Raw genomic sequence first — 25,779 nt, 5'->3', positions numbered from 1 at the left:
CTGGAGTCGGGCATGTGTCCGGGTTGGTCTGCCATTGCATCCGTGGCTTTCCTTGAAGCGGCACTGGCTTGCTCTGCGCCAGACCTGTGGATGAAATGGCACAGCCCGGTGCAATGGGCAGTGTCTGCGTGCAACGGGTGCAGGCCTGGGGTGGGAGTACGTGTGAAGGCCATTTCACGCACGCTGACTGCGACCAGGGACTCAGGCATGTGGGATGTGTACACATTGGTCCCACGTCAGGCAGTGAGCAGTGTGGAAGTCACAAGCCAATGCTCTCATATCTGCCAGGGGGTGCTGGCCACATGCTAGTTCCTGCTCAGAGCTGCAGATGTGCTACCACCTAATAGAGCAAACAAAGGACCTTTCATCCCCACAGTAACTTCATGATCTGCATGCATACAGGAGATGTACAGAGGCCTGTCGTGGGTGTGGTGGGATGTCTGCGACCGTGGGATTCTTGGCTGGTATGCCCAGCACGTGGCGACCCCACTGTTGGTTATGTTGCCACATAGCTGCTCCTCCTTCCCACGAGCCCCCTCATTTGGGAGTGCTGCACTTCTACATGTCCAGATCTGTGTGGGCCCGCCTTTCTGGTGCATGCTACATTGCAACATTGACTACTGTGGCCCTTGTGGTGACTACACCTCAACACAGAAAAACACTTACCACACTTTGTGCATGAGGCCAGGTACGAGCATTGCCCTGCTGCCTCTGCCGAAACAGCACACCCCTGCGATGACCTGACGTATGCTGGACCAGCACATGCCGCATATGCATGCAGGGGTGTGCGTGCTCAGCAATAGGACCAGGGTCACTGCCAATGCTGAGGTGACATGATAACGTCCAATGACGACAGCACACTGTGACGTTGCAGAACCAGTGCCCATCATGCGGACACAATGACTACACGGACACACTTGCTCAGATGGTGTGAATGGCTATGTGCACGTGCACACTGCCACATTTATTAGCAGGTACACATACTCAGTGACACCTGTGTTGGCTGTGTGTGGTGTGTGTGCACACCAGCCGGCAAGGGCTGCCTGGTGCAGTCAGAAATTGACAACAGTGTACATCATAAAGGACATAACCATACAACCATAAAGGACTCATGACTCAGTGTGCATGGATTTAGTGACACCAGTGCTGTTGGGGATGCCACCTGCGATGAGGCATGTCCAATGGTGTGGACTCCTCCACATCTTACCCAAGATACAGTTCCACATGTGTGACCTACTGGACCGCAGTGTAGGCCTGAGGCAGTGGTCAGCGCAGGGCCACATACACAAGGCATTTATGACCACAATACCACTGTCACAGAGGTCATCCAATATAACAGATATAGGGATCCCGGACATGACCAGCACAGAGTCAGTGGCCCAGGATTCACTGCAGCCGGTACAGGCCCGCCACCACGGGCGGTGACTTTTGGTGCAGTCAGATGACCATGTGACCTGGGCTGGTCCTCATATACGTCCGAGGTCCAGGTGGCAGAGGGTTGCGGCGGAAAGTGGAAGGTGTCCACCAGGGCATGATGCAGGGGGGGAGAATATCCAGAAGCAGCAAATGGAGGAGTGGATTGCCACAGCATCTTTTTTGCCACAGAGACAGTATCACTGACATGATGGCGACAACTAACCCAAGTCCATGTACCTAGTCACCCCGAGTGCAAACAGGATGTGTTGTAGGTCTCGGGAAACAGACTCAGTGGCACTGGGCCTGGAAGGGGATGCAGGCCTGTACAATGACATCAAGTTTGCCATAAATGAATCAAGGCTAAATTCAAAATTGCGTGTGACGTACTCGACCGCAGTGTAGGCCTGAGGCAGCAGTCAGCACGGGACATTCACAGAGTGTCGCCAGCTTGCTTTGAACAGAGTTAGTGGCACCACGTGTCACCGGCTTGCATTGAACAGGGTTAGTGGCACCACATGTCACCGGCTTGCGTTGAACAGGGTTAGTGGCACCACGTGTCACCGGTTTGCAAAGAACAGGATTAGTGGCACCACATGTCACTGGCCTGCCTTATGGAATTATGCCTCACTGATTGAAGGGATCTGGTGATGTGGCCGCTGCCACGGACTTGGGGTCACTGCCATTCAGGACTCAGGACGCAGTTCCACATGTGGGGCCTACTGGCCCAAAGAGGTCTCTGGTGGAGTATGTAAATGAGAAAGGAGTACTGTGGGCAAGCTTTGGCGGGGCCAGCGATGGTCTGCGAAGGCTGCAGAGGTCACAGGCCTGGTGCTTGGAGCTTGCACCGGCATGCGGTGGGCCCTCTTTGACACACGTCGGTATAGGCAGGTGAACGGAGCCTCGTTGGTGCACTTGGGGCAGGCATCAGGGGTCTGGAGACCAGCAGCCCAGGGTGCAGCAGACGCACAGGGACGCAGACCCCGCCATGCTCTGCGCAGGACTCATGGTAGGCTGGGAGGTGCCACCCTGGAAGGCATTGTCCATTCAAAATGAGAACCATCGAGCAGTGCGAGGGCGTTTTGTTCACACCCCTATGCAGATCTGGCGTATGCAGGTCCAACCCACTACGCAGGCGCATGCAGGGGTAGACGTAACGTGCAACATTTCCGCTTTCTGCCCCACAGCCTGTGGGGACATGGTAGCGTCCACTGGCCACTGCACTCCATGCACCAGCAGTTGCTCACCACATGGGCATTTCCGTGGTTTGTACCCTGTGGTCTGTCAGGCACCTCCAGGCCACACCTGGCATTGGGTAAGTTCATATTTCTTGGTCACTTACCGTTCTTGCACTTGCCTGCTCTGTGCCTCTCCTCACATCCTGCTATTGCATAATCTTTGTCTCCGTGTCATGTGTGGGTCTTCAGGTGTGGCTCTTGGCTGGGCTCCCTTTCATGCTGTGGGTAATCGTCCTGCTTAGCACCAGCAAAAGGCAGGTTTTAAATCCCTGTTGCTACCGTGGCTTATCGCGTGGTTTTGACTCGCATCACGGATCTGGCATTTCATTGCGAAAGTGGTGTTGTGTTTTTTTGTGTGTTTTTGCATGGGAACGCCTACTCTACATCTTATTAGGGTTAGTTGGTAGTGTCCACCGCGGAGATACATTTTTGGGCAGTTATCGCGGGAATACTGATGATGTCCGCATTTCGCACCAGCTTGTGAAAAGGGTGTTAAATCTATCTCTGCTTTTGATGCGGTACAGTGGGGATAAATCAGAGTTCCGGCCTTGTGAATATACCCCTTAGTTTACAGTGCCTCCCTAGCACAGAGAATTGTAGCATAAATTATCCACACTCACCCGACCCACTTGTTTTTCCACGTGGCATGATAATGATGAGTTGTGATAACATGAAGTACCCGACTTTTAATTTTAATGCTCAACTTTATAATTATTGATAAAAGTATCTCCATGGTGCCCACTCAACCTAATGATTTTATTCATGAGCATTAATAATAAGGTCCGATGCATACTGACAACAGAAATGTTACAATGGCTTCAAGTTGCAGTCTATTGCAAGATAATTAGCATGACATTTCTCTTTAAAGAATAATGATATGTATTCCATTTATAGAAAATGTATCTGTGGAAACTGTTGTAAGCATCGGGAAACGCTGCCTTTATGTAGACTACAGAACACATTTCATTTAAACGCAGATCTTGTGTCTTCCTTTCTCTCAGCTTTCAATAGTATATTTCAAGTGACTGGTGGCAGTACAGATTGGGTTTTGGTCAACCTTGACGTAGTTGGCTATTACAGGGTTAACTATGACCAGGGAAACTGGAGGAGGCTTCTACTTCAGCTCGGAACCAATCATACGGTAAACTTCAAGTGTATTCTGATTTAATCTCACTATTTACAATATAAGAGTATTTTTGTAATTAAATAGGCAGCCATTTTCCGTTACTGAACACACTATTGCTGCTATGGAAGAAATCAAATTCCCTCTCCTGCAATTTAATTATTAGGACGTAAAACATTAAACATGTCAACTTATATTTCTTTTCTATGTGATAGGTGATAGCTTGTGCCTTATCTTAGTGTGCCTCTGAAAAAAATACTGTACATGACAGGTATTCTTCATACCTTGTGGGTATTGTTGGATGTTAGTATTTCCAGTTGTTACTACTTAATGTTTAGACTACTTAATGTTAATCGTAATACTCTGATTTTATTTTTTTCGTCTCACATCTTAAATTAAAGAAGGGCCCACCTCACTGCAGAGACACTAAATTTGCTCAAAGAGTCTAGAACTGAACCTGGGTGAAATTTTAACTACGTCATCACAGCTGGCGTAATTTTAGTAATTTCGCATAACAAAATGTAGTGAAATTACGATAACAATACTATTATGCCACATAGCTTAAATTTGAGGAGACATTTTTAACGCAAGATTTACTTCTCGGAATGTTTTTTAACCCAGTCAGTATTTTAGGTTGATTCTTTTACCCAAATCGATCGTTCAGGTAGTTTTTGACCTCAAGTGTAGAAATGTAAACACAAGTGGGATTATTATGAATGAGAGCAGTAATTCCTTTGAAGTAGGTGGTCACCAAATATTTCAGGTATTTTTTTTTTACTTGAGCCTGCCGTTCGGGTATTTTTGTAGATAAAAACAACAAATCTGAATGCGTGCAGCATAGTGACTGTAAATCAACTTTCATTTACATTTTTGAGTCGAAATTTTACTTGAACAGAGCAGTCGGGTAATTTGTTGTGAAAAAGATGCATTTTGTGTTTTTAGTTGTCATTTCACGTAATTTTGCGTTATTATGCTAAAGCAAATAATGCAAAATCTACATGCCCGGAATAAGAACATAATGAGAACAGCACCCCAACACTCCACTATATTAGGGCCCACAACCCTCCATCCTAAAATTGTTCATGCCCAAAACCAAAACTGCGAACGAACAGGAGGGAGCCGATGAAGGAGTAAGGCTTTTTACAAGAACATAAAATTGGAGTGATGGGGTTAAAGATAAGTAATAAGAATGATTCTTAATTTCTCACCCTCACACCCTTCCTTATGTTAAGAAGACATACTCAATCTAAGCAGCACCCTTGGCAAAGAATATCACAGAAGTGAAAGTGATCACAATGCAACTGCAACACCCATCTGAAATGTTTATGACGTCTATCAACAGGCCTGAACCATAAACCCCTGTGCTAAATACTGAAGGATTCTGAAAATTGATATCTAGACTGCAGTGACACACAAATGTAAAAGACATAGCCCAAGTGGTTGCATAACAGAATCATCTGAGAAAGACATCTGCACCTCTGATGAAATGTTTCTAAAAGTGTCCAGGTAACTCCATTTCTGAAAGCTTGTAGACAATAAAAATGGTTAATTTTGGCCAGCAACTCAGAGTAGAGGAAGAAGGAGCCTATCCCTTACCTGCTGGACCGCAGTCCACAAACAGCTTATTACACTGACTGAACAAGACACACCTAGACAAATAAATGTCCGATTATGATGTCGAGCGGTGAACCTCCTCCTGACAGTCATAATCTTGTCTACCAAGTCGGAACCCTTCTGACCGACTCGATCGGTTTACAGTCCGCCCGACCGATTACGGTGTTCACAGTCGGATTGTAAACTGCGCAGTCATTTCAAATCTGTTCCGAAAGTTCTCTCAGAGAATTTGTGTTGGTTGGAACCGCTGTAAACAGCGTTTCCGACTGACCCATTATGGTGCCAATTTCCAACAGCCTTTCCAAGTCGGCCAGTCCAAAACGGAAAGACTGTCGGAAGGTGACTTTGGGGGCCCCTTAGCAGGGCCCCCTTCATCCCAAGGTTTCTGGTTGCGGACTGAGGGGGTAACTAAGGGACCCCCCCTTTAGAGCCCTATACTGTGTAGCAGGCACCGTTGGGTGCCCGTGACAGGGTGCAGAGTTTAACACATACACACCATTTCAGCATAGGAGGCTGTGTTGTCAGGCGGACCTCAAGCTTCCATAAGAAACAATGTGACTCCGCCCGAACAGTGTTTGGCCACATCGTAATCGGTTGGGCGGAACCGCCAAGCGCCAGTCCGTCCGTCCAGATTCCGAGATGGTTTCGGGTCGGGTCGAAAGTTTCCACTGGACATTGTAATAAGCCCCTCTGTACACTTCAGAAGAGTGCACAGCTATTTCTTCTAAAGAGGCAGGATTATGATGGACAAAATGTTGGGGACAATATCGGTATACATAGAAAGAACCAAAGGTCTGAATTCTCCTAACCCTCTAACCACTCAGATTGATGACCATAAAAAACTCTAGGACCTTGAGGGAAACCTGTTGCAGAGGAGAAGATTAAAGGCAGGTCACTGAAGTCCTGAAGATCAAGAAGGTCCCAAGGAGGAGAATTCTCTTTATCTGGAGTCCTGGTCAAATAAATCCTCTCAGGAAGATTGGATGGAAAGCCTTGAATTGAGCTCAAACCAGTCCAGAGTTCTCGATTGGCTCTGATGGTTGCCCACTGACGCCTTAAAGCAGAAGGAGATAAAGCGCAGACAAAACACTCCAGAAGGAACAGAACAATTGAAAGTGGGTCTTATTCTCAGCGGTCTTATCCCTTTCTCATGTACCATTTCTGAAAGGGGTCTTTGCAGCCTGGCATTCTTGGTATAGTTCTCCCCTAACTTTTTGTCTTCAACCTCCCATTTTGCTCACCTTGTTTTTGCTGGCTTGAGTACTCTGCGCAAGTTTCCATTGCTAACCAGTGCTCAAGTGCTTGTCCTCTCTCCTTAAAACATGGTAAAATTGGCGTAAACCCAATTGGCCTATTTAGTTTACTTGTAGGTCCCTAATAAAGTAGTGGCACTACGTGCGCCCACGAAATGCTACTTGTGGACCTGCAGCACTGATTATGCCCTCCATTTAAGTAGCCCTCTAAACATGTCTCAGGTCTATCATTGCACCTGTCTGTGCAGTTTTAAAACAGCCATTTAAATATTTTACCAGGCTCTAAAATTCCTTTTTAATATATGTCACCCTTAGGGCAGTCCCTGGACAGCCCCAAGGGCAGGGAGCGATATATTTAAAAAGTAGGAAAGGTACTTTTAAGTTTTACATCTCCTGGTAGAGAGAAACTCTTAAAATAATGTTTCACTTCTTCAAGGCCAATCTCTCCATTAGGATAACATTGGAGTTGCTTTATTACATTTTGTAAGTGTAGTTTCCGAATGTGAAGAGATAACCAGTTAATGTTTGGTGTCACTGGAATCACAATTTAAAATCCTAACTTTTAGAAAGTTGACTTTTTTGCCTTAGCCATTTGGAGCCTGCAGCCTGTCTCTGAGTCACTTGACTGGATGTAGTTGGCAGTTGAGGTTTGTGTGTTCCTCCTAGAGAGCCATGCACAATGGGGAGTTTAGGTGAGATTGGATAGGGCCAACACTGGCAGGATGGGGGAGTGGCTGGCAATAGAATAGGATGTGTTCTGTCTCCACACAAATGGCTTAATTCCCCCTGTACGAAGTAGGGAGCCATGGTCAGGAAGACAGAGTATCTCTGCACTTCAAAGGCATGCCTATAGAAGCTTCTCCCAACTTCAAAGCACAACTGTATATAAAAGAAAGACCTCAAACACCAGGACTACTGATCTGCTACAAGCAAGCACAGCCAGTCTGCTGGACTGCTGCCATACAGGAACTGCTGCCCTGTTGTCCTAACCTGCTGCCTGCTGACCTCTTACTTGGGGAAGAAGATTTGGACCTGCAACTTCATCCTGGACTCAGGACTCCAGAGTGACTCAAAGAGCTAGTCTGCAGGCCTCCTGACCTAAGCCACAGGGACATGAAAGACGCCCCAACCAGCTGGTGTTTTCAGCTGCTGCTTGTCCTAACCTCCAAGTAGTGCCCCTCTGGTCCTGGACTCTTAGTGTGGCTCATAGGCTCTTTAAGACTAGCTTTTAGGCTTGTCGCAACCACAAATGGGCCTCTTCACACCAAGACCGTGTCACACCAAAATTCAGAAGCAAAATATCTGATTGAAGTGCACACACTGTTCCATGCTGTTTTTCGACTAAATCATTTTGAGTTGCGTGCATCACAGAGATGCGGTCAGCCCTACGGCCACGTGAAAGTTCAAAGCAATTCGTCTGGAACGAAATCGCTCCCATTCCGTGAGCACTGTTGCGTTGCAAAAAATATATGCCACAATTGATTTCCATTCAAACATTTTATTCTTGTTGTTCCAATCTTTTAAATCTTTCAGTTTTCCAATTTGTTCTATCACATGAAATCCATATTATGCATAAACATCTGATGCTGAAGGTATGACCATCCAGGCCTTTTCCATTAATAAATAAATAAATCGTAAATCATACGTTCTTATATAGCGCCTTTGACCGTAAGGTCTCAATGCGCTTGCTTTGGGAACCCGTCCTGGCTTTTCCCTGCGAGATAACCCCTACTGGGCATCCCCACGGTGAAAGCCAGGCATCCCATCGCGGTGGGGCCGTTGTGGAGATTAAGCAAGCTATTGCCCAGAGTTGCAGAGTGTGAACCCATGATTCGAGGAGGCGCCGAGGCAAGAATTATCGAGTTCGTGGACATTTTTGAGCTCAAGACCCTGCCGCGTCGGGAATTGAACCCTGGTCCCGGGTCTAACCTCTGCGTCCGGGTCTGCCTCCTCTAACCGGTGAGCCACACTTCTCCCACTAAAGCAGGACATATACATATTTCATCCTCAGTAGTATGTCATTCCCAATGCATTTCGGGCATCTTCCTTGCCCTTCATCAGGGGTTCACTACAAATATAAGCAATTACTTTAGACTTGATGTTTAAATCTCTAAAACATTGTACATCCTAAACTTGTGACATGCTCATTATTTATTAGTTAAATGCTTCTATCAGCATATTCCCTCTAAAAGTTCACAACTCGGGACCTAGATGTAATATAACCCCATATTTCTCCCTCTCAGTCTAACATTGTAAACCTTATTAAACTTATGCAGAAATGTCATCCCACAGCCTAACTTCACAAATTGCCCCATACGTGTTAAACCAACCGTCTGAGAGACACTCCCATACCTGCAGTACATGTCCTGATCTCGTCCCACCTATTTCAAAAAAACAACTGAACTGCTCTCTCACACCTGCTTCCCTTTTAACAGCCCATGTGACACCTCCCCTTCTGATCTCAAAGATCCTACACTACAAAACCCATAATCCTCCATTCAATTATATCAAAACCAGCAATCCATTACGGCCGTGAATGATCTAACAATGATGACCCCCACACCAAAATTCTGCACATGTAGCCATCAGCCTGTCTCTTCGCACAGCAAACATTGATCACATGCACAGGACCGCCAACATGAAGATCCATCCCGCTCGTCCGTGACACCTAGCCTGCTCTTTGCTCAACACGGACCACTGCCTGCAATGCTCTCCTTGTTCCCCTCAATGCTTTCCAATGCAAACAGGAATCTTGGCACAAAACATTAGAAGGTAAAACTTCAGCTGAACTAATCTGGGACTGTGAATGACCTGCACTCCATCACTGTCAGCATGGTCGCACTTTGACATGGTCCAGTGCGACGAGATATCCATGGTTGACACTCTGGGCCCATTGCACCGCCAGTGCTTCACTTTTAACATGGTGAAAAAGTGATGGAAGGGCGGCACATGGGGCTTTTAAATAAGCCCCTCTGTGCTTTTAGGAACTATTTTACACCTTATTCTTTTAACATTCATAAGCCCACTAGATACCATAAATTTCAAAATGCCTCAAAAAAAACATTAGGGTCGGGGTGACCTACTCTGGCAATGATCAAAGTCCGCACCCCAAAAGGGGCAAAAGTGTCTTTCTGCTAACCCCTGGGCAGATAGGTGGTTTTTTCCAATTGGGGATGTTACCCTGAATGTTCCCCCAGGGGAGTAGAAAGCAAACTAATCATCCAGGATTTTCCATTTGGGCGCAAGAGAGGGGTGCAGGTTTCCTACCCTGTTTGTGGGCCTAATCCTACCACAAAAAGGACAAATCAGTCCGCCCCCCCACCCTGAGGGGTAGAAATGTTTTTCTTTTCCAACGTACTTCGCGGACTGCTGATAGCCCACTATACACCAGGGATTTTAAAATGACAACCAAACAAATAAAAGGATGGAGGCCAACTACCCTGACATCAAGCTATACCCTTATCCCAGAAGTGAAAATAGAGTGAGCGACCTCTGACCCTGATTGCAGGCAGGTCGCTCCCCATGCCACCACACGGCTGCCAGCTGCCTCGTGCCTGCTCCCTGCCGCCCGCCTGTTTTCCAGCAGTTTCCTGTTCCTTCCCGCCGCTGCGTCCCTGCGGCCCCGCCCCCCGCTTCCCATTGGCATCCCTGCTCCCACCTCCCAGCTGATCCTCCCTCCCTATCCCCCTTTTATGGAGGCCGTGCCAAAGGCAAGCCTGACTGTGCCCGTCCGCACCTGGACCGCGCCCAGCATCAGAACCCCTGGACCCTGCGAATGCCACAACACCAGACTCCGCTATGACGCCAGCACCCTCTACGCACTCAACGCCGGCTGAAACCACACCTGCTTCCAAGCTGCCCCGAAACAGACTCACAGACCTTTTTCCTGCCACACCTGCAGCTTCACCTGCGACAGAGCAACCAAACCTCCAAGGACTGGACCCAACCACCTCTACTGCATACTCCTCAACACCCCCTCCGCACGCAAACACGCTGTCGAGCTCTGGGATCTGCTTGACACCTCTGCCCCAGATGTGGCCTTCCTGACCGAGACCTGGTGGAACAACTTCTCGGCGCCCGACATCGCCATAGCCATCCCGGACGGCTACAAGATCACCCGCTGGGATCGCGCCAACGGAATCGGAGGAAGAATAGCTATCGCCCACAAATCCACCCTCAAGGTCGCCACCCACACCGATGACACCCTTAACACCTCCAATCACCTGCACTTCCGGATCCACATCGACCCCAACACCACCCTCAGAGGAACACTCATCTACAGACCCCCCGAACTCCGAGCTCAATTCAGCGACTCCATCGCCGACCTCGCCAGCACCCACGCACTCGCCTCCACAGACTACATCCTCCTCAGGGTCCTGAATTTCCACCTCGAGAACAACAACGACACCAACTCCGCCACCCTGATCGACAACCTCGCAAACCTCCACCTCAGACAACTCGTCACCGCACCCATCCACGCCGCTTGCCATCCGCTGTACCCCGTCTTCTCCACAGGCACCCACGTCACCTTCGACCACACCACCGAACTCCACTGGACCGACCATCGCTGCATCCATTTCACCTTCAATAAACCAACAACGCACCACCGCACCAAACAGCTACCTCGCCGCTGCTGGAGTAAAGTCACCAAAGACCAGCTGATCACCACCCTCGCCCAAAACTAACCCACCGACCCACCAACCCAGACACCACAGCCCGCAAACTCAGACAGTGGATCGACGACTGCGCCAACACCCTCGCCCCACTCAAGAAACCCTCCAACAACCACGCCAGCAAAAGAGCCACCTGGTTCACCGACGAGCTGCAGACCTCCAAAGGCGCATGCCGGAAACTGGAGAGGATATGGCTCCACAAACACACTCCAGACAACCACGCAGCCCACAAGGACGCCCCCCTTCAGACATCACCACCTCATCAGATTAGCCAAGAGATCCTCCTTGAAAGACCGCCTGGATAACAACGCCCATGACAGCAAAGAGCTTTCAGCATTGTAAAGGAACTCTCCAGCGCCAACGACATACCGCCCTCACAAGAACTATGCAACTCACTGGCCATCTTCTTTCACAGCAAGATCGCTGACATCCATGACAGCTTCAACACCATGACCGCCCCGACTACGCCAGACCCCACCTCCCCTGTGAACACCACCAGCACCAACCGCCTGACCTCCTGGTCCAACATCAACGACGACGAGACATGCAAGGTCATGAACTCCATCCACTCAGGATCTCCGTCAGACCCATGCCCACACAACGTATTCAACAAAGCAGACGCTGCCATCGCACCCCAACTACGGAAGTTCATCAACATCTCCTTCGAAACAGCGATATTCCCGGAAAGCTGGAAACACGCCGAAATCAACGCCCTCCCCAAGGACCTCAAGAACTTCCGGACAATCTCAGTGCTCCCGTTTCCGGCAAAGGTCATCGAGAAAATCATCAACATGCAACTGGCCCGCCACCTGGAAGACAACAACATCTTGGACCCTTCCCAGTCCGGGTACAGACGAAACCACAGCACCGAGACAGCCCTCATCGCCGCCACAGACGACATCAGGCACCAACTAGACAACAGCAAGCCAACAGCCCTTATCCTCCTGGACCTGTCAGCCACCTTCGAAACGGTCTGCCATCGCACTTTAAAGACACGCCTCCTAGAAGCCGGAATCCAAGAGAAGGCCCTTGACTGGACCACGTCCTTCCTCTCCGGCAGAACCCAGAGCGTCCGCCTCACGCCCTTCTGATCTGAGGCCACTGACATCATCTGCGGCATCTCCCAGGGCTCATCCCTCAGCCCGACGCTGTTCAACATCTACATGGCCCCCCTCGCACAAGTGGCCTGCCAACACGACCTCAATATCATCTCCAACGCTGACGACACCCAGCTCATCCTCTCCCTCACCAAGGACCTGCACACCACAAAACCAACCTCCACGAGGGAATGAAGGCCGTCACGGACTGGATGAGGAACAGCCGTCTGAAGCTGAACTCGGACAAGATGGAGGTACTCATCCTCAGACCCACCCCCTCAGCCTGGGACGATTCCTGGTGGCCGACCACATTGGGAACAGCATAGACACCCACCGACCATGCACGCAACCTAGGACTCATCCTCAACTCCTCCCTCTCCATGTCTAAGCAGGTCAACACCGTCTCCTCCTCCTGCTACAACACCCTCTGCATGCTCCGCAGGATCTACAAGTGGATCCCGACCGAAACAAGAAGAATGGTGACACAGGCCCTCGTCAGCAGCAGACTAGTCTACGGCAACGCACTCTACGCAGGAATCTCAACCAAACACCTAAGACGACTACAACGCAACCAAAACACCTCCGCCTGACTGATCGTCAACGTCTCCCTCCGCAGCCACATCAACCCCCACCTGAGAGACCTACACTGGCTCCCCGTTGACAAGAGGATCACCTTCAAGCTTCTCACCCACGTACACAAAGCACTACACAAAGCCGGACCAGCCTACCTGAACAGCAGACACAGCTTCTACACCCCCACCCGCCAGCTCCGCTCCTCCAGCCTCGCACTCGCTGCAGTTCCCTGCATCCAACAAACAACCTCCGGTGGCAGATCCTTCTCCAACCTCGCCGCCAAGACCTGGAACACCCTCCCTACCCACCTACGGCAGACCCAAGACCTACTCGCCTTCAGAAAACTCCTCAAGACCTGACTCTTCGAGCAGTAGCGGCACCCCTCCCCTCAGCGCCTTGAGAACTTCACGGGTAAGTAGCGCACTTTACAAGTAGTCTGATTGATTGATTGATTGGTTGATTGATTGATTCTGTCTCCCCTGGGCAGATTGGAGGTTTGCCCCAATTGGGAGAGTGACATTAATCTGTCTTCCAGGGGGATGAAAAAGGCCACTAAGCACTAGGGATGTTAAATTGGGGAAAAAAAACAGGTTTGGACGTACCAGCCTGGTATTGGGCGATAACCTCCTCCCTTGTGGGCGAACACCCATTGACCCTAGTTTGATTAATTCATGTAGCAGTCACTGGGCCCAGCCACACAAGTGAGTTATGGTATAGATTGGAACAAGTTGGGGAATGCTGCATAGTTGGAATTATTTAGGTCCCTGCAAGTTCCGGAGTTTGAAATTTTACATCACAGTAATACAAGGGAAATTTGTGATTTTAGACATAATTTGAGCTTTGCTGGGCCTTGTGGGATAGAAACCCTCATAGGATTCATGAGAGGCACAACACTCTGGATGACCCCTAGGTGTCTACTTGTCAGAATTCTCTTGGTTTCTCTTGGCTTGTGGGTGGCAGCCAAGCCTGGGCCCAATTACCGCAGCTACCCAATTGTGCTTTGGGGCCTTTTGTGTTGTGGGTGCTATGCCCATTCACACAAATGGGGTATCTGGGGATGTGTGGAAACATTGGGTGGTAGAAATGTGCGGATCCCTGAAGGTTCCAGAACTTTCTCCTCACAGATATCTGCAAATGTATTTTAATTTTAGATAAAGTTTGAGGTTTGCAAGGGCTATAAGTTATAAAACCTTGCAAGTTCCAGGCAAATCACACCACCCTGTCCTCTACCGGTGTATAGTTTTCAGAAATCTCTGGGTATGGTAGGTTTCCCTTGGCTGCTGGATGAGCTGGGACAAAGTTCTGCAGCCAGCTGAATTGCAAAAAGGGTAGATTTTGAGACTAAATATTTGATTTGTCTATGTGCGTTTTGGCCCCTTTCCTGTTGTGGGCACTTGGCCCACCAACACAAGTAGGGTGCAGTTTTTATCAGGAAATGTGTGGTAATGTAGAATAATAGACAATTTGCTAACAACATTTCCACTTCATTTTTGTTTCCAAGTACAAGGCTGTGTGCAATTAAGGAGACATTTTTCAAAATGCTCTCTGGATCACACGATAAGCAACCACAAATTCACTGTTCCTAAATTCAGTATTTTGAGTACATTTCAGAAATAGTTAAGTTTCCTTCATACCCATTTTTAATTCTTTATATTTTACCATATCATTTGCTGTATAGCCAGTGCACAATGACAATTCATTGTAGGTGGAGCTCAACGGGATTTTGTAAAGCGCCCATAGTGACAAGAAGTTTACAGATGAAAATGGCTGTTTTCTTTTACTCATTTTCATTGTTCTTTATTTAACAGTTAGTTTCCTTGGGAAAACCTTGAGCCTTCTAAACAAATGATCCCCTTGCTGAATTCTCAATTTTGTTTTCCTGTCTGCAATGTATAGCTTTCAAGGATCACTCATGGGTTACACACTTGTTTGCACCACAAACTATAAGCAGGCTGAAGCCACAAAAATCTGGAAAAATTAACTAACTTTATGGCCCTGATTACAAGTGAGTCAGTACATTCCAATGCACGTGTGAACCCCTATGTATGCATGGGACAGAATTACAAGTTGGTAGGTATTTAATGATTCCAATAATTATCAGATGCGTTACATACCTCAAATCTCATTAAATTTCGGCATGTCAAACCTGCCAACATTTAATGGGGGAAAGCATACAGTATTTACTGTATTATGTGGATTTTGGCACAAGTAAGCATCAAACTCTGAATATTGGTCCTCACTAACTTGTAACCATTTTCTTTTATCATACCCGATAAATAACATACACCATGGTATTGTTATTTCTCAGGGGCGATAAATAGCACCTAAACTTGTAATCCAGGCCTTAGAAAAAGCAAAAAAATGGTGATAAAAGTGTTTTGGATACAGCTCTGCTTGTTCCTGAAAGCTGGGAAGATGTTAATCCCAGCACAGCAAACATTTCTGTGATGCTATTTTTAGAGAAATAAAATGTGATTTCTTGCACAGCACTTTTTTCCCTTTTTCCCCACAAAGACCAAGATTTATCTATAGCTTTGTGATTTTCTTGCTTCTGTGTAGGGGAATATACCAACCCTCTGTACCTTTAGGTTTCTAAAGATGTTGGAAAAAAAGACACATATTTTGCATGAATATGTTTTGAGGCAAAAAAGTTATGAAGGCTTACATTCAAGCTATCCCTAACATTCATAAAAGGAATGGATTTACCACAGGGCGGGGTGCATTCAAGAGAATATAGTAGGACCATAATTGGTAAAGGCTGCTTGCATTTCATAATTGTTTGTTATCTCATTGTTACATATTTGTGTTTTGAAGGTTATTCCAGTTATCAACCGGGCACAAATCATTGATGACGCTTTCAACTTAGCAAGGTGAGATGCCTGTTCTTATCAATCAATCAATCAACTTTCTTTATTCAGTTTTTGATTAAGTCATAAAAGATAGAACAGTTTTGTGACAATAAAACTCAGCATCAATAAATATCATTAGTAAAACAATTATTTTCTGTTAAATATGAAGTTATATAAATAAATATAAATCCACAGTTCATAATAGCAGTTCCTCAATTCAATAACGCCAGCTAAAAAACATGCCAGATGGAAACGGATGTATGACGGTACCACGCGTACTTTTACAACGCGTACCGTTACAACGCTACTTTTACCACGCAAGTCGTTACAACGACTTGCGTGGAGGGGCGCTGGATAGTAAATTTTTTAATTTACTATTCCAACTCCAGTCCCCGTGGACTCTAGGGAAAGGAGTTGGATAGTAAATTAAACTATTTACTATCCTGGAGCGCCCCCCAGCGCATGTCGTTGTAACGACTTGCGTGGTAAAAGTAGCGTGTTAACAGTACCGCGTTGTAAAAAATGCGTGGTAACCGTTGTATACCGATGGAAACAGGTGCGCTGTTCTAAAAGCATTTGTAATTGCAACAAAGCGGGTTCAACTGTTCCTTTAACAATGGAATAATCAATTTTTTTGCAGATTCAAATAAAAAACACAAAACATTTCAAAGTGCTTAGTATCCTGTTTTGAAAACAGATCACAAATACAGGTTTCCAGAAAGAATCCTTATACCAAACCTTTGGGACAGGCAACAAGTGGTGTGTCATATTAAGTCTAAATCTGGTAAATATAAAACAATGATGAGAAGACAGTCCTAGTTTCAAATAAGGTTTGAGAGTTTGTGAGGTCAACAACAAATTTTGAGATCTAACAGATAGTTTAGCCAACTCCGAACTTTACTTTATGGACTTAAATAAATTCTTAAAAGCTTGCTTTCCCCTAAGCAAGTCTGCTTTCACCAGCTTATCTGGTTATTAAGACTTCCCAGTCACCCAAATTCAGCGAAGGAGAGCCAGGGAATTCTATTAGATCCATTCCAAGCAAGACAGACACTTATTATAAATTGGTTTAACTTGGAATCTGGTTTTAGCCAAATCGAGATCCACTGTGGCAAGGGGCGCCTTTTCACAATATTGGTAAGGAAACAAACACCCAATTCTTCATGAAATACAACAGAGGCTGAACAGTTCGGCAGAACTACCAGTTCCTCAAAAATTGGGTTTTCCACGGTTTGAAGTGAAGGAATATCAGCGTACCACCAAATATCACATCCATAGGTAGAAATAGAGGCACGTCATGCCTCGTAAATCCTTAAAATGGCTGCTAAAGGTCTATTGACAAGTCTTGTATCATAATCAATAATAGAAGAAACGGATTTCATAGAAATCATTGATCTAGAAGATAAAAGAGAAGACCAGGTTCAACAACAATCCTAAATATGGATATGAGTAAACCTTACTAATAACATTGTAATTAACCTTAAAAGGCAGACATTTGGTTCATCTAGGGCCAAACACCATTACATGGGACTTCCTAAAATGTGTTCTTATATCCAAAGAATCCATAAAAGCCACACAAAAATGTAATAAATGTTGAACACCTAATGCTGTTATGGCTATTAAAACTGTATTTTCTGCATACAACAACACAGGAACCAGATGTTGTCCGACTTAGGGAACATCATGACCATTCTTCATAAGAACACTTTCTTGTTGATTAATATAGAGGGTAAAAAGAAAAAAAGCAAGAATGCACCCCTGCCAGACACCTCTTTTTAGCTTCAACAAAGCAGAGCACTCACCTCCCTCGCCAAATCTCACTTATGCCAGTAAATTCTGATGAATATTTCACAAAAATATACAATGCAGAACTAAGGTCCATGAAGGCAATATGCAAGGATCCCTTCTTGACCATGGTATATTTGTCAATGATTTAATTAAGATTTAAATACAGATTAATTGCCCCTAGGCCAGATCTAAAACCATACTGAATGTCGGAAAGACCCTGACTTTTGAAGCCCACATAGTCTATTCAAATTGATGAGCTCCAAGACCTTGACTGTAGAACCAATCAGAGAGATTAGCCTATAACAACAAGGATCAGCCTTATCTCCCTTTTTAAAAACAGGTACTATCAAAGATTGAGACCATGAATTGGGGAGACCATGTAATACTGCAGAACTAATAATTATTATGTATACCTATCCTCTCCGGCAGCTATGTAAACATTTAAGTGAGTGCATTAAATACTTTTTAATGTGCCCAGTACACTTGGCATCATGTGATTATATTACTCAGAAAACAGACGATGAGCATCTTTTCTTTGGATAAGTGGTGTAGCAGTTATATTTTATAAACACCGACTTCCCAGCCCTTTATACCAACATTGACCAGTGCTTTTGCTTTGAGGAAATTGGATACCAACCTTGTGCTACTGGTGACCCTACCTACCACCCCTTTATGTTTCCTTCATATGTCTCGCTTTATGTGCTACTGCATGCCACTGAATGCAACCAGTGAAAATGAAGGCTGAAATAGTAATCAAAATGCTCTATTACTTACCGGTAATCTTCATTACTTGGGTCCTGTTGTCCTCGTCCCATTCAATGACAATGTGGAGATAACCATCACCCTACAGAAAAAAAGACCAGAGGCATGCTGGGACCCTAATACTGCCCCTCCCACCGGGAGTACATAAGCAGTACTTACCCAGCATCCCACCTGTAAAATCAAGCCCACATAGGAAGGCCGGCCACCCGGGAGGGGCGTATGAATGGGACGAAGACAACGGGACTCGGCGTAATGAAGATTACCGGTAAGTAATAGAGCATTACCCCCCGGTCCCTTATGCCCTCGTCCCATTCAATGACAATGTGGAGAATACCAAAGCAGAAAAGCCGGCCTTCTGAACCAGCCAGCACACCCAGGAAACCCCACCAAGATAACACCCCGTGGGAGCAGAAGCCAGGGCGGTCAGCAAGGGACAAAACCCAGGACCGGAACTGAGCCAAGGAGAACAGAAGGCCACAGCCCAACAAGGAGACAGCCAACCAGAAAACCACAAATGGACCAGCCCGGAAAAAGCCCACGCAGAACACAGGGGGTTGCTGACAGAGACCCAAAGCACACAACCGCCGGACCAAACAGCAGGCACAGAAGAAAACAAACAGAGGCAACCACCCAAACAGAAGCGGGAGGTAGCAGAGAAGCCAGAGGTACGAGCAGCACCGACCCCTGACAACCAGCATCCAAGAGGGCAGACCCCTCACAGAGGCAGGACAAACACCACCGGCCCATACCCCGACAGTAGAGGGGGAGGGAAAGAGGGCCCGCCAAACACCACATACACACCAGGAGCAGCACCGGGGGAGCCAGTGAAGAGAGGAGCGGGCAGGACAACAGCAACAGGACAGGGGAGACCAGGTAAAACAGACACAAGAGTCGGCACAGAAGACACAGCACAGCCAGAGCGACCCAGGAAGTGAAACCGGAGGCCACACCCGATGCACCAGCAAGCCGGCAGAGCAGAGCGACGAGAGACAACCAGTTCACACCAACCCTGAAGCCCAGAAAACCATGACCCCACACAGGCCGGAAAAGTCAAGACCCAGCCCATCGACAAACGAACCGGAAAGCCACCAGCCACAAGAAGGGCCAACAAAGGAGGAGCACCCGGGCAACGGTGGGGACGACCCAACAGCTGCCAAGGAAATCCAACTGAACCAGGCAGAAAAACGCAGACACCCAACCAGAGACGAAGCAAGCCCGGTAAAAGAACAGCCGGCAGGAGCAGGCCCAGAAGGACACACAAGGCCAAGGCAGACCCCACTGGGGAGCCACGCCTCGAAACCAACAGCACACAGGCCCAGACAGAGGGCCATAGAAGGTGACCAACAGGTGCCAAAAAACCCCAGGAACTGGGAGCCCAAATTACCCCCACTCAGGCACCAGTAAGGCCCACACACCACCAAATGACGGAGAGGAGACCTGGAGCCCACAGGAAGCAACCCCAACAGGAACCCAGGTGAACCCCCGAACAGGGAGAATCGCCTCGGCACGGATCCAGGACTATCAGGGACCACCGGAAAGGGAACCAAAGCAGCGAAATGCCACACAGAATGCATCCCAGCCCAAGGCGAAGGCCCACGCCAGGGCAGGACAACAACCAACCCGGGTGCCAGGCACACCGGGGGAAAAACCCCAAACCGCAGCCAACAGCCAGGCCGCAAAAGGGCCGGAGCAACAAGGCACCCCTCCCCCGGGGTACTAGAGGAAGAACAAACTGCTCCGCCCAGCAAAGGAAGAGCCAGAGCCCAACCACACCAGCCAGAGAAAGGAGGAAACAGGCAAGAGGGAGAAGCAACCAGCAGACAGGGGCCTTAGGAGGAGCAGTCACAGAACTAGCAACACCACCGATGGAACCCAGAGACAGGGAAACGCCTGAACCCAAGGACTAAGACCGGGAGGGAAGACCAAGTAGAAACACACAGCACCCGGCAAGCACAGGCCAAACCCTAAGCAGGGACAAACCAGGCCCAACCCGCCCTAGCACAGAATGAGCCAGGACAGGGGTGGCCAGGGGGACATGGCAGCAGGCCATAGCAACAGAAGGGAAACTCAAGGACCACGTCAAGAAAATGACTAAAGCCAGAAACAGGCGAAGACGGACGCCCACCAAGACAGCAGCAACCTGCCCAGAAGAGGCAACCAGCCGGATACAGCACCAGCCTGCCCACACGAAGTTGTCCAAAGGCTGGATCCTATAGGAGGCTACAGAACAGGCACCCCCCAAACATCCAATGGAAGAAAAGAGGGACCGAGCACCAGGGAGCCTCAGGCACAAAACCAGACAGCCCCAGGCAACACAGCCATACATGGAGCACACCCAGCGCACATCAGGGGAAGCAGGCAGCGACAGAGGCCATGACACCGCCTAGGCCCCAGGACCAGCCACTAGAGCGAAGAGCAGGACCCGAGCCCACCGCAGGAATAGTGCAGCAAGGCAACAGGCCTGAGAACAGGAGCCCAAAAGGGAGGAACCATAGGCACGAACACACAACCCATGAGTGAGCAGGAGGCAGAGACCCATCCCCCAGGCAACAGTGACACAGCAAGAGCGGCAGAAGCAAAGGGCTAGAGGCCAACGGCCCACCCAGCCAGACAGAGGCCGCACAGCATGCACACAAAGGAGGCAGACCGAGCAGAGCATAAACCCAACAACCCCTCAAGGGGCGTGTGCACGCAGCCTAATGACCCTCTGTGCGGAAAAAATGCAACCCAGCAGTAGCAGGAAAAGCAGGGAGCAAACTTGCAACCATAGAGCCCCCGGTAGCCTCCCATGGAAGCACAGGACAGGAGGCACGAACCCACGCCCCCCAGCACCAAGGCCGTCAGGCAAGCTGAGAGCAACAACCACCCCAGCGGGCACGGAAGTTCAGCCCTGACAAAATCCACGGCCCCAGGAGAACCGGGCCAGATCCAGAAGGAAGAGGAAGCTGGACCGGCCCACGAGGAGGAAACCAGGATAAAGAGAAGGGCCCAGAGGACAGAATCCAGATCGAAAGACACCGAGAACAGGAGTCTGAGCATGGCAGGCCCAGCAGGACCACACGCCTACAGGCAAAACACAGCAGAGTAATCCATGGCAACCCAAGAACTCTGCGACACTCCCGTGATATGCAGAACAAAATGAGCCAAGCACAGTGTCCCAGAAAAATGGAACAGCAACGAGAAAGCAAACACACACGAACCACAGAACAAAAAGTGGTTGGTGACCCCGGTGGCTCGAACAGAAGCATGTCACGGCAAACACAGCCTACACAGGGCAGCATGCAGTCATCCACAAGCCCACAACGCTGCAGCACCACTGAGCAGGCGAAGAACTGCAGTTAGGCCAACAGAGAGCCCAAGAGCACCCCAGGAAGGAGCGCACCAGCACAGCACATGCCAGAACCCATGGAATGATGCCATGGTGCCATAACACAAGGCGAAGGGGCCGGAAGACAAACATAGCACCGACCTGTCCCAAAGGCAATGGGAGCGCCGAACAGAAGCATCAGCTACGTTGCACCAGGATCACAACCAAGTGCCTGGAAGGAGCGGGGAGAAAAAGTGACCCACCCAGAATCACAGGCGACCCAGCGAGATGAACCAAGGACCCAGCTCCAGGGCCCAGTGAACCAGCTCCAAAGGTGGCAGCCCCAGCCGTGAAAGAAGAAGGCTGCTGTACAAGTGCTAGTGCAAAAAGAATACACCACAGTAAAGGTAGGTAGCAACCCACATGCCACCATGCTGTTCCGGCAATGAGACCCCCATGGAACTTTAGGGTAGCCGAAGCACACGCCATAGAACTGTAGGTAAGCTGCAGCCAAAGCCAGCTCGCATGCCGGAACACCCTGGCTGCTCATGGGCAGCGCAATGGAAAAACATAGAAAGGGAGCCCTCAGAAATCGCCGTCATGAAAGCATAACTGCACTCATTTCATGCACTAGTTGTCATGAAGTAGGCCCACCCTTCAGTGCAAAGAGCGAGTAAGCATATGGTGAAAGCCATTGTCACTTCCCGTTTTGAGCTGTCACTGATGCTCCGAATCAGCCAGCACCTCAGAGCACAGGACGTCCAGCAAGGTGCCGAGACCGCTCCTGCCTCAAGGAGAAAGCACTTGTACCAGGCTCGAACCCTTGTCACCAGCACCAAAGTCGGCCTGAACCCTGGATTCCTGTGGAGACAAGGAACAGCAGCAGCAGGCACACCCGCAAGGAGAGGAACAAAATCCGATACGCGGGACTCACCCGGAGAGGGGGCCGGACATCACCAGCAGAAAGGCCCCCCTCCAACAGCGTGAAGCCAGGAACACTGCAAACACGGTGCGTCTTCCACCCGGCCCGGCCTCAGGAAGACACACACGCGACCCAGAAGCACGCGGGAGGAAACACACCAGCCGCAAAGGGCCGGCCAGCCAGGCAGTGCACCGGCCACAAACAGGCATGTCACCCAGCAAACCCAGCAGGCCAGGGGACAGCCCAGGAAAACCCTGCGCCCACACAGCCAGGCAGCCAGGCTGGGGGAAAGAAAGAAGAATGCCACTCAAGCCCAGCAGCAACAGCAACACCACGTCCATTCTGTCAACAGATAGAAAAAAAGAACAGGCGGGATGCTGGGTAAGTACTGCTTATGTACTCCAGGTGGGAGGGGCAGTATTAGGGTCCCAGCATACCTCTGGTCTTTTTTTCTGTTGGTAGATGGTTATCTCCACATTGTCATTGAATGGGACGAGGACATAGGGGACCTGGGGGTAATGTCCTGACTTTACCACTGGAAGGAAACTTGTTAATTGACAATAATAGCACAGAACTCGTAGTAAAAAACTTCTTTTTTAGAATGGCATTATAAGCTCAGTGGGTCAGTGTTGTGATGAACGACACTCACAAATCCAGATGAAATAAAGATGAGTTTATTGTAGGAAGAAACCTGGCATCCAACACCCTGGATGGTCCAGCAGAAACTGCCAAAGGTGGAGTGTTGTGAGCCTTACATTCTATGAACATAAGTGTCATACAATTCCAACATGAGGTAAGATTAGAACATAGATAAACAAGACGCAGGAGATGTAAGGTACGTTAAACATTACACTAAATGAACTAACATCTTAACAGTCAGCTAATCTGTTGTAATAAACACTCCAGAAATTGCATTACTGCAATGTTGCTTTCTGCTAAAAAAATTGCCAAAACTTTGTTGAATTATCATTTCTGCAAGTTTACTGCATTTACTTGTGCACAATTATCGTCAGCAAAAACTGTGGATAATGAGGAAATGTTTCTAATGCATCATTACCACATTTGTTAATAGAATATGAACACATTACTCTTAATCAAACACATTTTAAATGTGTGTAAATCTAAGTAACACATATTTACTCCTTTTATGGGCTCTTTAAATTAAGGTCATAGTGTGTTAAGAAAATAAGTACGTTTACCATATTTCATTTTTATGTTTGTCATTGTTTCATGATTCTCCCTTCTTCCTGAAGGGTCAGAGCTGAGTAAGTAGAGAACTAGTATTGTCCCATGACAGTTTTCCTTCCTTATGGTGGTAAGATGTGGATGCTAAAGATTTATTTTGCAACCATAATGGGAAGAACTCCTTACCCCTCTCCCCCTTTCATCTTTACTTTAAAAGATACTTAAGAGGATCATGCTAATAGCTCAGTTTGGCCAATGCAGTGAAAGGTTTGCAGGTGTTTTTAAATTTCTCTAGTAAAAGAACACTTACACTGTCACTGAATTTAGGCAATCAATACAGTCGACTCATTACACATCTGTAGCTATTAGTAGTATTAAAGTTCAACTGGGAACTGGATGGCAAATAAATCAGAAGCGTGTGTCTGTGGTAGCCTCACCATTGCTGACATATTTTTCTAGTGTCTTTAAAAGGTAGTTAGATGAATAAGGGCATAAAGTCTCGAAATGTTTTTCCCTGACCATTACTGCGTGGCCCAAGTAGCACAAGGCTGTTAGAGACAACTCTAGAAATTACTAGAAGGTGAAATGGCAATCATACACACCATGAGGCATTACTGTTGTACCTCAAAGTAACATCTGGAGATGTTTATGATAGGGATGGAAAAAATGCCTAGCACCTTCACTGCTGAGCTGCACCCCATAATGTATTTGTAATAACTCAATAGAGGTTGTTCTATGCTTTACTAAACAAGACATCAGAGAGGTTGATATAATTTGTTGAACAATAAAATGTATAGAAATAATACTTTGGATCAGCAGAACAAGTTGCAGGGAGATAATTCCTTTGATAAGCAGGTCCTCTTCAGGGGATAATTCATCCAATTTAAAGGGCTAATATTGCATCGCCTGTGTTTTAGAGCTGACTACTTCAGAACAACCTCTGCATTGGAGACCACCAAGTATCTCATCAAGGAAACCGAGTACATGCCATGGCAGGTGGCCCTTAGAAGCTTGAATTACTTCACTATAATGTTTGACAGGAGCAGCGTTTATGGACCCATGAAGGTAGGTTTATGTGTATAAAAATGATCCTCACCTTGAGGTAATCAACGAAAGTGATCCACTTCGATCCCAGGCCACTTCTGTTGGTTGACATTTGCAGGTAAGAACATTTGGTTTAACAATTGATGGCTCAAAATAGGATCTTAGGGGAGGATTTAGAGTTTGAAGGAAAGGGTACTCAATTGCAAGAACAGCGAAACGTACTCTTTGCCAAACTCAAGGTCTAACTACCTGATTTAGAGGTATAATAATGCCAAATATTACGACGATGAAGCCTGAACGGCTCCATTTCTGATATACTCCGTGGACGGCCTGACATAGTATGGGTAATTTACCACATACTACTGTCTGTCCCATTTAAAGTGGATGACATTATGTTTTTTCCTGTCTATCACTGACAGGAAAACCTTGGTTTTGCAGGACAGAAAAAAATAAAAAATAAACATTGCTCCCATGGTGCATTGGCCACTGGTTTCTCATTTTTCATTAACAAGTTCCCACTTTGAGAGTTTTTTTGAAAAATGTTTGGCAAAAGGGCCCGTCAAACATACAGCATTTATAGGAACTGCCATGACTGTGATTCCTGCTTATGTTCAGAGATTTTCACAGGGCAGGCGGTCATCTCTCAATTTAGTGGATGGCATGTCTGTCAGAGCAAAATACTTTACTGCATTGCCCTTACAGGCAAGCAACCATCTGTCAAATACTAAATCATTCAAAAACTTCCTATATCAATACTAAAATGGATAGGCAAATATTTATTTGGCTTATATTATATTATATTGTGTTATAGTGTGTATTAATGTATTATATTATATGAGATTATTTCATCCCTGTATAAACAGTAGGCTCTAATTTCTTTATAATCAGTGACTTGTGATGCACCCAGTCGCGGACTATATATAAAGGCATCAGAATTC

General features: G+C 47.5%; 1 protein-coding gene across 1 annotated transcript in view; it reads left to right on the top strand.

Moving 5' to 3' along the window:
* The window catches only part of LOC144824120 (aminopeptidase N-like), a 241,364-nt gene that overhangs the window by 156,202 nt on the left and 59,383 nt on the right, over positions 1-25,779 (top strand). The window contains exons 12-14 of the mRNA XM_078683232.1: positions 3,653-3,792; positions 15,799-15,854; positions 24,715-24,862. Of these exons, the coding sequence (XP_078539358.1) occupies positions 3,653-3,792; positions 15,799-15,854; positions 24,715-24,862 (344 nt within the window). The remainder of the gene's footprint in view (positions 1-3,652; positions 3,793-15,798; positions 15,855-24,714; positions 24,863-25,779) is intronic.

Source organism: Lissotriton helveticus, chromosome 3_1 (genome assembly GCF_964261635.1).
Source record: "Lissotriton helveticus chromosome 3_1, aLisHel1.1, whole genome shotgun sequence".
Classification (NCBI taxonomy): domain Eukaryota; kingdom Metazoa; phylum Chordata; class Amphibia; order Caudata; family Salamandridae; genus Lissotriton; species Lissotriton helveticus.
The sequence above is the reverse complement of the archived record's forward strand: the minus strand, read 5'-3'. Positions and strand labels throughout refer to the sequence as shown.